Genomic DNA, 12995 nt, shown 5'->3' on the forward strand with positions numbered 1-12995 from the left:
AATAAAGAAAGAATGGGGGAAGGGGGTCGTAAAAAACCCCACTAATGGCGAGGCCTGTGGTTCTGGTAAAATAGACGTGTTATAGGTTCTGGCCCTCGTTCGTTGATTCATTCATTTGTTCGTTCCTTGCTCTTTCGTCAAGTCAAGTGTTCGCCTGTCTGTCTTTCTCTTTTGTGTCCGCGAGACTAGATAAGAGCTGCTGGCATGACTGCCCGGTAGTCATTTAGTCAGAGAGAGAGAGAGCGAGAAGATGAGGGAAAAAGAAACAGAAAAGAGGATGAAAGGACTAATTCTACAGACAGATAAATGGCGGGTTTTGAAAAGCCTTTTTTTCTTTTAATTCACTGTCTTATTTGCTCCTGTTTAAATATTTGCCTCCTTTTCTCACCTGACCGACCGCTCCTTCTTCAACACACACACACACACACAATACTGTGACATGCGACCTAATATGCAACAGGGGTTGCGGCTATGAGAGCTATTAAAATATGATCTTCTCCTCACTAATCCATATTATTGGACGCCAAAGCCTTTCACATCCTCTGAATAATTACACAACTGTATTATTTCCACATACCCACAGTTTCCTGAGAGGGACAGCATGCTGCTCACAGACTCATCCTCTAAATGTGTGAACATGTGTGGGGTCACTCGACCAGTTTTGAATGTGTTTGCATGCATTTCGTCTCTGTCTTTAACACACATATGCATGTGTGAGGTGCAAATGTGTGACTGTGTCCCACGCCTTGTGGGATAACAAGAGACCCACACTGGGTCTGAAACCTCATTTTCCTCTTCTAATGACATATCAAATGTTTGCATATAGGCCATATCAATATGGAAATGAGTGTGCATGCACACATACACACACACACACACACACACACACACACACACACACACACAGTTCTAGAATCAAAGAACCAATCAAAGAGATATGTGTGTATATGTGCGTGTGTTGTCACAAGTCTCTGAGGTTGGGCAAGTGTGTGTCAGACATGACTAGCAACACACACTCACACACACACACACACACACACACACACACACACACACACAAACGCGTGTGCGTAGCCTAGCCTTGTTATCCGGGGGCCTGTCTTGCGGGCAGCCTCTCTAACTCTGAGTGATGTTTAAATTAGTTTACAATTTAGCCTCCTCGCTATCCGCAGACGGCTCTTAACTCAGTGTGTGTATGCGATGTGTTTTTGTGTGTGTGTTTGTGCGTGTGTGAGCGTAACAAATTGTTGCCAGTACGGCAGACATCTAATGACTTCAAATTAGCTGCCTGGCGCTCGCCTTGACACGTTGTTACCACTGTTAGCGGTCTGTGTGTCTGTGTGTGTGCGCATGCGCGTGCGTGTGTGTGTGTGTGTGCGTGTATGCAGCGCTGAGCAGCCATATCATGAAGCATAAATTGGCTTCACCTCTCCTCTCTCTGCCTGTGTCTTTTTTCTTTGTTTCTCTGTCTCTCTCCATCAATTTGATTAAAAAATTACTGTACCATGGCGAGCACAGACGTGTGTGTGTGTGTCTGTGTGTGTACTGTTCACATGTACACTCTGTATGGAGTAAAAGTCACTCACACACTCAACACGCAAAAATGTGAAAAAAAATGGCCGCAAAAAGGTTAACAGGTCTATTCTATTTCATTCTATCCGAGATTTAAGTCATTGTACCATTTTTATTGTTTGGCTTGTGCTTGTGCGTCTGTGTGTGTGTGTGCGTGTGTCTCTTTGTGTAGGAGCCTGATAAAGAATGTTGAGGAGGCAGGCGTATTTCTTTCTGACAATCCTTTCCAGCATGAGTGGACAGTAGATCACTTTCTGTGTGTACATGTATGTGTGTGTGTGTGTGTGTGAGAGAGCATTAGATCAGTGTTCAGTGTTATAAACAATGAGGATTTCATAAGGTGCTCACATCACACTGACACACACACGCACACCCATACACACACATCACTTGGAAGATGAAGAGTTCTATCTTTCTCTGTGAACAGTGGATTGCCTTTCTCGTCCCTCTAATCACGGCATCTTCCCTCCTCCGCCAAGCAATCGTTGCACTCCGCCCCCCCCCCCCCCCCCACACACACACACACAGGCTGGCCATTCACTTAAAAAAGTAGTGAGCAAAGGAAACGGAAAGTCCAATGCAAAATGCTTGCGTGTTATATTTGCGCGAGTTATTTTTGTGTATGTATGTTGTAAATACAGTAGGTGCATCTCAGAGGGAAGGGGAGAGAGACACATATCGTAAGGGGGAAGGAGGTAAATGGATTAAAAGCGATAGCACAGAAGTGTGAGACAGGGAGATTGCAGGAAAGGAGATAGTATTGGAATGAGGTTTTATGTTCTTTGGAGAAAACTAAATATTCAAAGGGCTATACTTGGCATGAGAATCAATATATATGTCTGCTTACTGTCCATATAGCATCACATTGATCAATACACTAACAAGAAGCAATGTATATTCCCATCCTTCTCTCTCTCACTTCATCTCATTTTTTCTCTGTTGTTTTCATCTTTATTGATAATATATTATATATATCATTTGGAGACCCAGTTATCCACAGCTATTGATTTTAGTATTATAGATTTACGCAGCATGACTGAGTGGTATTTCTGCTTCTAATCTGGTGCTTCCCCTTATACTCTGAGAACCTTGTATACTGTCTGAGCGGTGGGAACAGTGGCATATTCTATTCTACAACCATATTTCTAGTTGACAATGGGACTAATCTGCGTGCTAATCTGTGTTAATCTGAGACACTCTTCTTCCCTCCTCTCTGCTGTCACAGCGGGCTCACTCACTAAAACCAAAACCAGATTACAGTTTTAATCTCATACGTCTTGCTCCCTGTCTTCCTCTTCATTTAAGATTCCACGGACAGATGCATTCGCCATCATCAGTCTTGCTCTTTTCTCTCTCTCTCTCTCATATTTTCTTATTTACCCATTTAATGGCAGATTTTTGTACCCCGCTATTATTTAAATTTTATTGTGGTACAGATCCAAATTTGTAAAAGAAAAAAGACCAGTTTGAATGGATTAGATTCGTTAGTTCTGTTCTGTTGATAGACCTATATACTATATGCGCCATAGGATAAAACAGACATCACATTTTACTGTAAAAATCAAGAACTATTCACTGCTTCATCATGGGAATGAAAGGACTATTTGGTCCTTCCAATCCAATGCATCCAATTGCCTCGTGTGTAAAAACTCGCTAAAATGCCATTTTTTGTTTGTTACCACACAGAAAAGGGCTTTGTAATACAACTGTCTTAACAAAGGGTTGTTAAAATGCTACACAACTCATAAAACACACATACTCATTTCAAATATATATATCGTTTTGGTCCAAGAGGTCAACATTTCTGCGCGTGTAGGAAGGTGTGACACACGTGAGAGCATTTGGTCAGCCAGGTGAAGGAGTCAACAGACCGTCTCAGTGCAAGGATCAGGGTGAAAGGTCACACCTTGGCACCAGGCGTACTTGTGTGTATGCGCGTGTACCTGAACTGCATCCAGAGCAGCGGCGTCTGACCTTGTACTCTGCAAATTCACACCGCATGTACTGTCGCGTATGAGTGAGTGGTCGGGTGTGTTTGAAATCTCCTATACTTTGGAATTGAAAAGAAATAAAAAAGTATGCATGGACGGATGTGTGTTTGTGTGTCACAACACACAAGTGCGGTTGTGGTGTTCAGCGGTTTCTGGTTTTCCTTACCGGGGATATGTTTGGCCCAGCCGATGTTGACCACCAGCTCTCTGTCTGCCAGGTCACACAGCGTAGTCAAGGCCTTGATGTCGCTGTCTGGTACTGTTGGGTCGGGCATGGCGTAAATCTTCTCTGGCTCGGCCACCAGCAGATGAGAGACGATTTTGTTATCTGCAAGGCAGCCAAAGGCAACTGACATGACCACAAGACAAGGAGAAAGACACAGAGACAGAGAGATGGTGAATTTTTGCCGTTATTAGGGCGCAAGCTGTTCATCATGCAGGTCATATGCACAGTCCCTTATATCATGGCGTGGTAGATTTATACCTTTCTAACTGTATTTCCACATGTAGCACAACAATTTCAGCAGACATAACCATAAGACACAATGCATTAAATCAACATGACTACATTTCAAGATTATAGAGCAGAAAAATCATAATGTTTGATATCAAACAAACAGCATGTTATACAATTTACAGTATTTTTGTGTACCTGTGTAGACAAATATGAAACACAAAACCAAAAACGTAAAAGTCCATTGCTAACATTATTTAAAAATTCTTTACAGTTCAATTCTATTTCTATGATACCAAACATATAAAGTGTTTTAAGAAGATTGCTTGCATTTTATATTGAAATATGTGATGGATCCTCAAAGAAGAAGATGCTTGACTACAACGGCTTATAATGTGTTTGGGGAATTTTGATTGATCCAAGCAGCTTGCCAGGACTAAATATCTTACAGCAAATTGTAAAATACATTTGGAGATGTTTCAAGGTGTGATCAAATGCTGTTACTGCCGGTTATTTAGGTTGCTTAAAACATTGGATCGCCGACCAGAGGAGCTTCACCGATACATACAGAAGGGAAAGATAATACCGAAAGCCAAACAGCTCAGCTGGTAACGGTGACATGTGGTGATGAGATCTCTATGGCCCATTAGTAACAGACTGATACCCTGCTTCCAAATTAATCCACTGACTAATCAAGCATGGGTATAATAACAGAGGATAGAAGAGCAACAGAGGAGAGGAGGGATGGACGAAGATAGAGAGAGAGAGAGGGGGATGGGGGGGGGGGGATAAGCAAGAAAATAAAATGGGAGAGGACAGACAGGTAGAAATTGAGCCATGGACAGATTGTAAAAGACAGACAGGAAGAGTCGAGAGAGCGACAGCTAGATAGAGATAAACAGAAAGAGAGAGTGAAACAGAGTTGGTGGGGGGGGGGTGAGTTGTGTATTGATCCAACACTCTCCACCCCCAATTCTGTTGACACACACACACACACTCACAAACAAACACACACACAAACATTTGTACATGGATATATTCTTCTATCCTCTTCCCCATAGTTTCAGCTCCAGGGTCGTTTGAGCCAAACCAATCCCAGTCACACGGCAGTATCTGTGGGTAGATCTTATTTAATGTTTCCCTAATTAGAATCAATGGAAGCCCATTTCCAAACCCTGGGCTATTGTTCTGTTCTCACACAATCAATGGGACGCTGAGGCAGGGGATTGGACTACGGATAGATAGGCTGTATGTGCGTGTATCTGAGAGAGACAGAGGTAAGGAATTTTGTTTTGTATGTGTATTGACTGTTTGTGAGGGGAAAAAACAACAACAAGAGACACCCAGGAAGTCAATATCATCTAGTTTTTTGTTTTAGGTTAGAGATATTTGTATATATTAAAGGAAAGGAAGTAAATCAAGAGTAAATGATTGTTTCAACTTATCCAAACGTCAATAAAACAAGGACGAAAAAAGGACTAAAGAGTTAATCATAACTTGTTTAAGGATAACTGCACTATGGAACAATAGTGAAGACATTCAGCTGGAACCCACATGCTCTATGTATTAAAGTACATGCATTATAAATGAACACACATAGTGTACAAACACTCGTATTATCCCATCATTTCAATGATTAGTAGTGCAGAAGTCGCAGTAAGCTGCCGTGCAGCCATTCAGCATATTGGCCTAAAGCAGAATATGCTCCAGCTTTAAGCAAAATGGGCTTTGGGGACCAAGCTGCTAAACACTGTTCAATCTGCACTGCATGCGCGTGTGTGTGTGTGTGTGTGTCATGTGTGCGAGTAGACGCTTAGCTAAAGAGCTAACTCTAGTTTGATGTGGCTGCCAGATTGGATTTAATCCGGATTAGGGTGCTGGCTGCCCCCTACCTTCCTCTTTCTCCCTTCCTCCCCTCCTCTCTCTCTGAGAAACCTTCTCATTTAGGCTCCGTCTCTCCCTCGCTGTCCTTCTCAACCTGTCCCTCCGTCGGCATCACTCACTCCCTTATTCATTTTCAATCATCAGGCCTTTGTGATGGTTTCTTTCTTTAAAAAAACAGCAGGATTTAAATGAACCTTTATAGTGAAATATTACACTTATAAAATGTTACGACCCCAAACTGGTAGTAGTACAGAGGAAGATAAACTTGGTCTGGAACAGATGGGCTTCTCAATACCCTGTATATTTATCTGTGTGTGTTTAAACTATCTTTACTGTCCAAATGTCTCCATTCGGATATGATCTCTAAACAATAACTCCTGCCTATTAAATCCACACTTTACTAGATGCTACAATTGCATTGTTTTTTTAATCTTTGTACAAATATATTCTTACTCATACAGTGTGCATTGTATGTCTGTCACTGTTTGCCCTGCACACTAGTCGGATGCTTTTGTCAGCGCAGCACAAAATTCCAGTCCATTTGAGTTGAGTATGAGTCACTTTGCACTGAGCACAGTATACACATTTCTGTCCTTGAGAAAGCATACTCAACCTCGGAGAGAGGACTATCATTTATTCTGTTAGAGTTGTTTTCATGTATGCGTGTTTGCTCTTACACGGCTTCTTGGGAGGCAGAGCCAGCTGTGGGTTCAGGTACGGACTGTTGTCGGCATCTATCCGGCGCTTGTACTTCTGTCTCCCGCCGCGCACCCTGTCGAGACGAACACCTGTAACAAACGGCAGAAGGAGTATATCAATAGACTGTGTGACACTGAAACTTTGACGCTTTTGAATAGTTAGGAAAAGACAAGAAATAAAAGTAAACATAAAAATATAATAGAGAGGGGGAAAAAGATTACATAATGGTGCGTGGGAATGAAACGGTGAAAGCTGTGCAGTTTCGCTGTGCGTACGTGTTTGCGTGTGTGCGTTTCTGTTATGCATGTGGGCACTTTTATCTTATTGTCAAGCTTGCTAACCTCGCTTGGCTCCTTTATTCTATGACACGACTAATTTATAGAGACACCGATGGAGAAAAATGCCTCTCTCATGTTGTCTCTTTGGCTTTTTGACTTACTCTTTTCCTGTCTCTCGCACAATCTCTTTCTCTCTGTTGCTGTCTCTCTCTCTCTCTCTCTCTCTCTCTCTCTCTCTCTCTCTTTCTCTCTCTCGTTAATTAATTGACACAAAGGAGTCTTAATTTAATTAGGCCTATCTCTCTGGGGATGGATGTTACCGTGGTTACCACTTAAAGATGGATAAGGAAGACAGAGGTGTCATGTACCCTGGAGGAGGAGAGGAGAGTAGGAACCTGAAAGGGTTGTTAAAATGCTTGTTTATACCATTCAGGAATAAAGTGAGGCTAAATAGAGAAGAACATAATCCACAGAAACTTCATCAACGGACAATATAAGGAAAAAGTTGATGCTGCCTTTATACTCCTACACCACGACTGTGTTGAATGGTTTCATGGTGTGAAATGTGTTTAAAACAGTAACAATTCAAATGTATAGACAGAGAAAAATAGGAAGAAGAGGGAGCAAAAAGGAGGAGAGCGCAGGAGAGAGATTTGCTAACACAGACAGATATAAATCCTGTGAAAAATGTGCTGACCACGTCCTAAGACAACACACCTAGGAGACTTAACAGAAAGACTCCCTATTGGCAGCAAAGGGGGGGAATGTAAGGGAGCGTGTTTGTGCATTCGTTGGTATCCGGGAGTATTTGCATTGTGTACGATCATGTTTCATTACAGTTTACCTCTAACCCGGTGAACTGAACATGCATGTGTGTGTGTGTGTGTGTCTGTGCTCGAGACGGGAATAGGTAGACAGAAAGGCTGACAGTCCAGGTTCAGTGTGGGGGAGGAGGGGGGAGGGGAAGAGAGAGAGAGAGAGTGTCAGCAAACGGTCTAGAAACTCTGAACACTGGGGGGTACAAACAACTCAGAAACCCGCGCTTTTCCTTTTTTCACACACCGACAAGCGGCTTGCCCAAAAACTTCCTTGGTCAGTGGTTGTTTATAAGAGGAGAGTAAGAAAAACAGAGACAGAGTACCAGAGTTAGAGAAGGTAGAGGATCCTGGAAGATCGGACTAAAGACGAGAAAAAAAGCGAAAAGAAGTGAGGGAATGGGTTTGAGAATCAAGAGCTAGTTGTGTCTCAGTAAAATGGGTGCATACTGTATATTGAAACCACAGATTCGTATGAAATTCAGCAAGGAACACATTTATTCATAGGCGAGTATCAAAAAAGGTCAAACATTTGTTTCCTGTCTGTATTGCAGCATCACTTGTACTTGCAAGTCTATTTATGACACACCTACACCTCCTGCCAAGGCCTCGATCCCCAAAATGCTTTGATTAATTTCTAACAATTAACGCGGCTCTATTGCTGTGCACACTTTCCCCTTTTTTCCTCACACAAAAACTCTTACCAACAGACTTCTTTTTTCCCTTTTCCTTACCTAAAAGACCCAATACTGTGCTGACTTCACTTTATAAAGAGCACTCTCTAGCTACCTCATCTATTTTCCACCAAATTAACTCTCTCTCAGGACTGATTAATGATCAAATCTAAATGAATCAAATTAAAAATTGAAAATTATATTTCCAAAGACCACAGAAAAGAGACGAGAGGAGGCTAGAGGGAGAACGAGAGTGCTCTACCTGCTCTTAACAAATGAGCCTTCAAGTCATAAAGAATGGGCTGAAGAGGAGAGGAGGGAAGGAATAAAGAGAGGAGGGGAAAGGGTCGGGGCAAAGGTAATGTAAGGATGAGGGAAAAAAGGTGAAGAGGACAAAGAAAAGGCAAGAGAAGAAGAGAATAATTGAACAGGAAACTGGTAAGAAATAAAATAAAGATGCACTATAGAAAAAAAAAATCCTATAAGGAATTGTAGAAAGAGGAGAACTCGTGTGTGAGAAGTAGAGCGCAGGTTGTGAAATAAGTAAAGAGGCAGGTGATGGATGGGCTGATAAACGATGGACAATGAGAAAAAAAATGAATTAAAATGGGAGAATAGAGGAGGGATGATTACTATGATCATGGTAAAAAAGGAAGACAATAATTAAAAGACAAAATCAACAGAGGATTTCCCCATTATACGCTTTAATTATGACGCAAAATAAAAGGAATGACTCTAGTCAGTCTATTTGCGTCTCATTCTACACACTGAAATAAATATTGCAATTTGCCCTCATCCAATTGTATATTTACAATTTTGCTCTATTTTTGTCACATGTTGTACGAACCCCCCCTTTGACAGACATTGACAATGATGAAGCCAAATCTATTCTCTCTGGAATATTGCTGTCTGTCAATAGCAAGATCTGCACTGATCACATCAGTATAGATTTTACTTTGCCCGTCAGCACACGTGTGTGTGTGTCTGAACAGTTGAGGGATTGCGAGTGAAATTCCTTTGACACCAAAGTGCTTTTGAAGAGAGAGACGCTGTTCAATGCAAGAGAGGAAAGACGAGAGAAAGACAGGAAATGGATTGATTCCAGATGGTCAATGATATGATGAGCAATTGAGTGGATGAAAGAGGGCAAGAAAAGGAGTGAGGCATGAAGTGGAGGGACGAAGACAAATAAAATGATTGATTTCTGTTGATCACAGCAAAGAGGAGGCAGGCTGACAAAAGGCACAAGAGGAAGGGACCATTTAAAGAGCCAGAGACGAGGAGAGTGTAGTTTTATGGTAATTGAAGCGATAACTGTGTTGAAGTCTCTCTTCAACCTTAAACCAGGTTATCACTTTATTTTTCTCTGTGTGTATTTGTGAATGTGTGTGTGTGTGTATAAAACCGCAGGGCTGGTGTTGTACAATTATACCAAGTGGGTTGGTATACCCTTCCTTTGTGGGTTTAAACACTGATGTGCGAGCAGATTGGGTAAAACAACAGCACCATTTAAATCTAAGCTGTGTTTTTGCGTGTTTCTATGGTTTCCTGCGTGCGCGAGGAGAAAGAGGAAATAGCAGGAGAAAGAAGCACACAAAATGTGTTATTCCTGTGGCGCTCTCATTTAGATGGTTGATAAGGAGTCAAGAGTATTCACGTTGATGAGGGATTAAAACAATTGACGAAAGAAGGAAAGAAAAATAAAGAGAGCATGAGAGAGGGCCGAAGGGGAAGTCAAGAAGAAAGTGTGTGCGGTGTGTGTGTAGTGTGCGGTGTGTGTAGTGTCATGCAGAGACGTTCTTTTAGACCAGAACAGATCAGAACAGCTCAGCCCGAGGCAGCGGGCAGGTGGCTGTCACTGGTGTGTGAACACGTGTGTGTGTGTGTGTGTGTGTGTGAACGGGGGCATGTGTGAGAGATCATGTGAAAAATGTCGCCTTCTCCACATTAATGGGCCTTTTGCTTTTAATAAAGAAAAAAATACCATGATACATTTACGCAACTATTAGACATTCCAAATGTCTGAAGAAAAAAAATCACTCAAAAGCTATATAATTAGCTTTGTGTCTTTTTCTTACACAAGTATTCTGGTGATTTTGCTGACGTCTGCTTGCAAACACTCTTCCTTTCACGTCTCTTCTGGTCCCAAAAGGAACAACCAAAGTGTACGTATGAAAGAGAGCAGACCACTTAGGCAGATCTCTCGTCACGGCATTTCCATTATCGCTGGGATGCAACCAGATGCCAGTCACACACACAAACAGTCACTCAGGACAGACGCTACAGGGCCAGATTTAGCTACAAGTTTCCCACGGGGGGAACACCAGACGCCACCAGTTGTCTGCCGCTCCCCTCGCCTGTTTCCACATCACTGGCTCTTTCGTCATCTATTGATCTCGCAAAACGAAATCTTCTCTTTTTTTTAAATCATTGATATCTTCTCATAAAATGTGTCCTTTTGTAAAGCCAAACCAATTGCCTTTATGTGTTTCGCATGTGGACGTGTCTCGGACATTGGTCTTCTTTGTGGTGTGTATGACTGCATCCGTGTGCAGAAATGAGATTGGATGGTAGCGGTCGGGACTGGTGAGCTATGAAGAGAGTTTTGGCGCACACTTCCAGCAGTATATAGACACCACACACACACACACCAACCCTCACACAGACTGGGGCCTTCCACCCGATCTCACTCATTAGGTCTTAGAGGCTGTGGGGAGCACGGCCAAAAGTTGGCACAAGCTGTTAGCGTGTGTGTGTGTGGTTGGGTGGGGGGGGGGGGGCAGTGTGCCATGGTTTATATTTGCAGTCCGTGGACTTGTCTCACTAGCAGTCCACCATCTGAATCCAGCTGGCCGTTAATGGCAGAATAGAGATGGAGGCTTTGGTTTTGGATTCAACACATTCTGTCTGTTTAACCGTGATTCATCAGACGTGCCGCCATCAAAGCTGCTACGTTGTAAAAGAGCGGATCTGTCAACATGACCATATGCACAATGTACGTACATGCATACTGAATGTTACTGGCTCCTGGCCGCTTCGCCTCTGCCAAAGCTTTCCATGTTCAGGGTTTTGTATTCTGTTCGTGACAATTGTACGCATTACTGCTGAATTTGATGCATTATGTCAGTCTTTCCTTGCGAGTTGTGTAGAAATACACACCGAACCGAGATAGCTCAGGTGTAATATTATTTGCCTGTTTTCTTTTACTTACCAAATCAATGAAATTAAATTACATTTTTTTAAAGTAAATTGGTTTGTTACACATTACTTTTAACCTCGTATCACATCATTTTTTATCAAATTATTCACCTGCAACAATACCCCGTTTCCCACACCCCCTCTCCAGGCAAATTCAAGCCGCGCCTCTGTAACCTTTCGGTCTTCCGCTGACGCATCATTATGACCTCATTAAAAATGGACAGACAACCATTGCCAGAGGGTAAGTTCTCATAATATAGTCAGGCCTTTTAATTGCCTTGCTCCACAAATTAGCTGCTACATATTGGTGGGTGGGTGCCCCATGTTCACTCCTTGCTTAGATTTACCCCCTGCTCGTTTACTCCTCTCCTCAATCTCCCACAGTGTGTGTATTCACATGATTAGGTGTGTGTTTGAGAGAAAATGTATAGGAACCCCTCCGTTCTGAGTTGGCTCACTGACCCTCTGGCCTCTTGTTTTCACATCACACACACACACACACACACACACACACACACACACACACACACACACACACACACACACACACACACACACACACACACACACACACACACACACACACACACACGTACGTCCTTACCTCGCTCTTACTCTTCATCTCACCCTCTCTGTCTCCCACGGCGACAAAGCTAATTTGAGGCAGATCTTGCCCTAAGGGGTAAACTATAAAATCTACACACACAGAAACACGCAAGCACACACAAACACACACATTCTCCTCCATGTCCTGCTCCCCATTCCACTCGTACCACTTTATCTTCACCCTTTTCACGCGAGCAAGCCCCCGACACCAGCAGTTAGCTCTGAGGCTAACCTGTCTAGCCACTTACCATTATCATCTACGCAATTCTGCTGCAACGCGTTATGCACCCGGGAAGGCCGGCATGGAACAAAGTGGGCAATGTTCTTAATTGTTGTGTAAGCTGGATGAAAGCGATAACACGTTTAACTAGTCAATATAACAATGTCTTTGTCATTCTGCACAGTGATCTTTTCAACTATGCCTGTTTTTAGTGTGGACAAGGCCTCTTTTTTGGGTTTATATCAATTTTTTGTCATGGGTAGTGTTACAGATCAGTTGATTTCTTTCCAGTTATTCCTTTGAATTCATATGGGTTTGAGTTGGGTTTTCTATTTTGGAATAATAATTCAAGGCGAGATCTCAGGAGATACAGTGTTCTGTGTTTCCAAAGAATCCACTAGTTCTTTAAAAATGACTATATGTATATGAAATCTTATTTAAGCAGGTGAAGCAAAGGGAAGGAATATATAAAACTACTTTTTATATTCCACAATTTGAATGTCGATGAGAGTTCAAAATTGATTTTCCAAATTACCCTTATTCATATGTAGACCGGGACCTCCTGCATTACATTCCCACCCACTACAACAAATGAGGCGGCTGT

At 42.4% G+C, this 12995-nt stretch overlaps 1 protein-coding gene across 11 annotated transcripts in view; it reads right to left on the bottom strand.

Moving 5' to 3' along the window:
* Window positions 1–12995, bottom strand: part of esrrga (estrogen-related receptor gamma a) — an 89040-nt gene that overhangs the window by 22422 nt on the left and 53623 nt on the right. For 8 of the 11 annotated variants that reach the window (XM_078085099.1, XM_040165376.2, XM_078085097.1 and 5 more), the window contains 2 exons: window positions 6579–6689; window positions 3730–3912 (listed from right to left, as the gene is read on the bottom strand). In XM_078085099.1, the coding sequence (XP_077941225.1) occupies window positions 3730–3912; window positions 6579–6689 (294 nt within the window). The remainder of the gene's footprint in view (window positions 1–3729; window positions 3913–6578; window positions 6690–12995) is intronic. The other 3 variants (XM_078085100.1, XM_040165402.2, XM_040165385.2) reach the window with 1 other exon arrangement.

The sequence above is a fragment of the Gasterosteus aculeatus genome, chromosome 12 (assembly GCF_964276395.1).
Source record: "Gasterosteus aculeatus chromosome 12, fGasAcu3.hap1.1, whole genome shotgun sequence".
Taxonomy (NCBI): Eukaryota; Metazoa; Chordata; class Actinopteri; order Perciformes; family Gasterosteidae; genus Gasterosteus; species Gasterosteus aculeatus.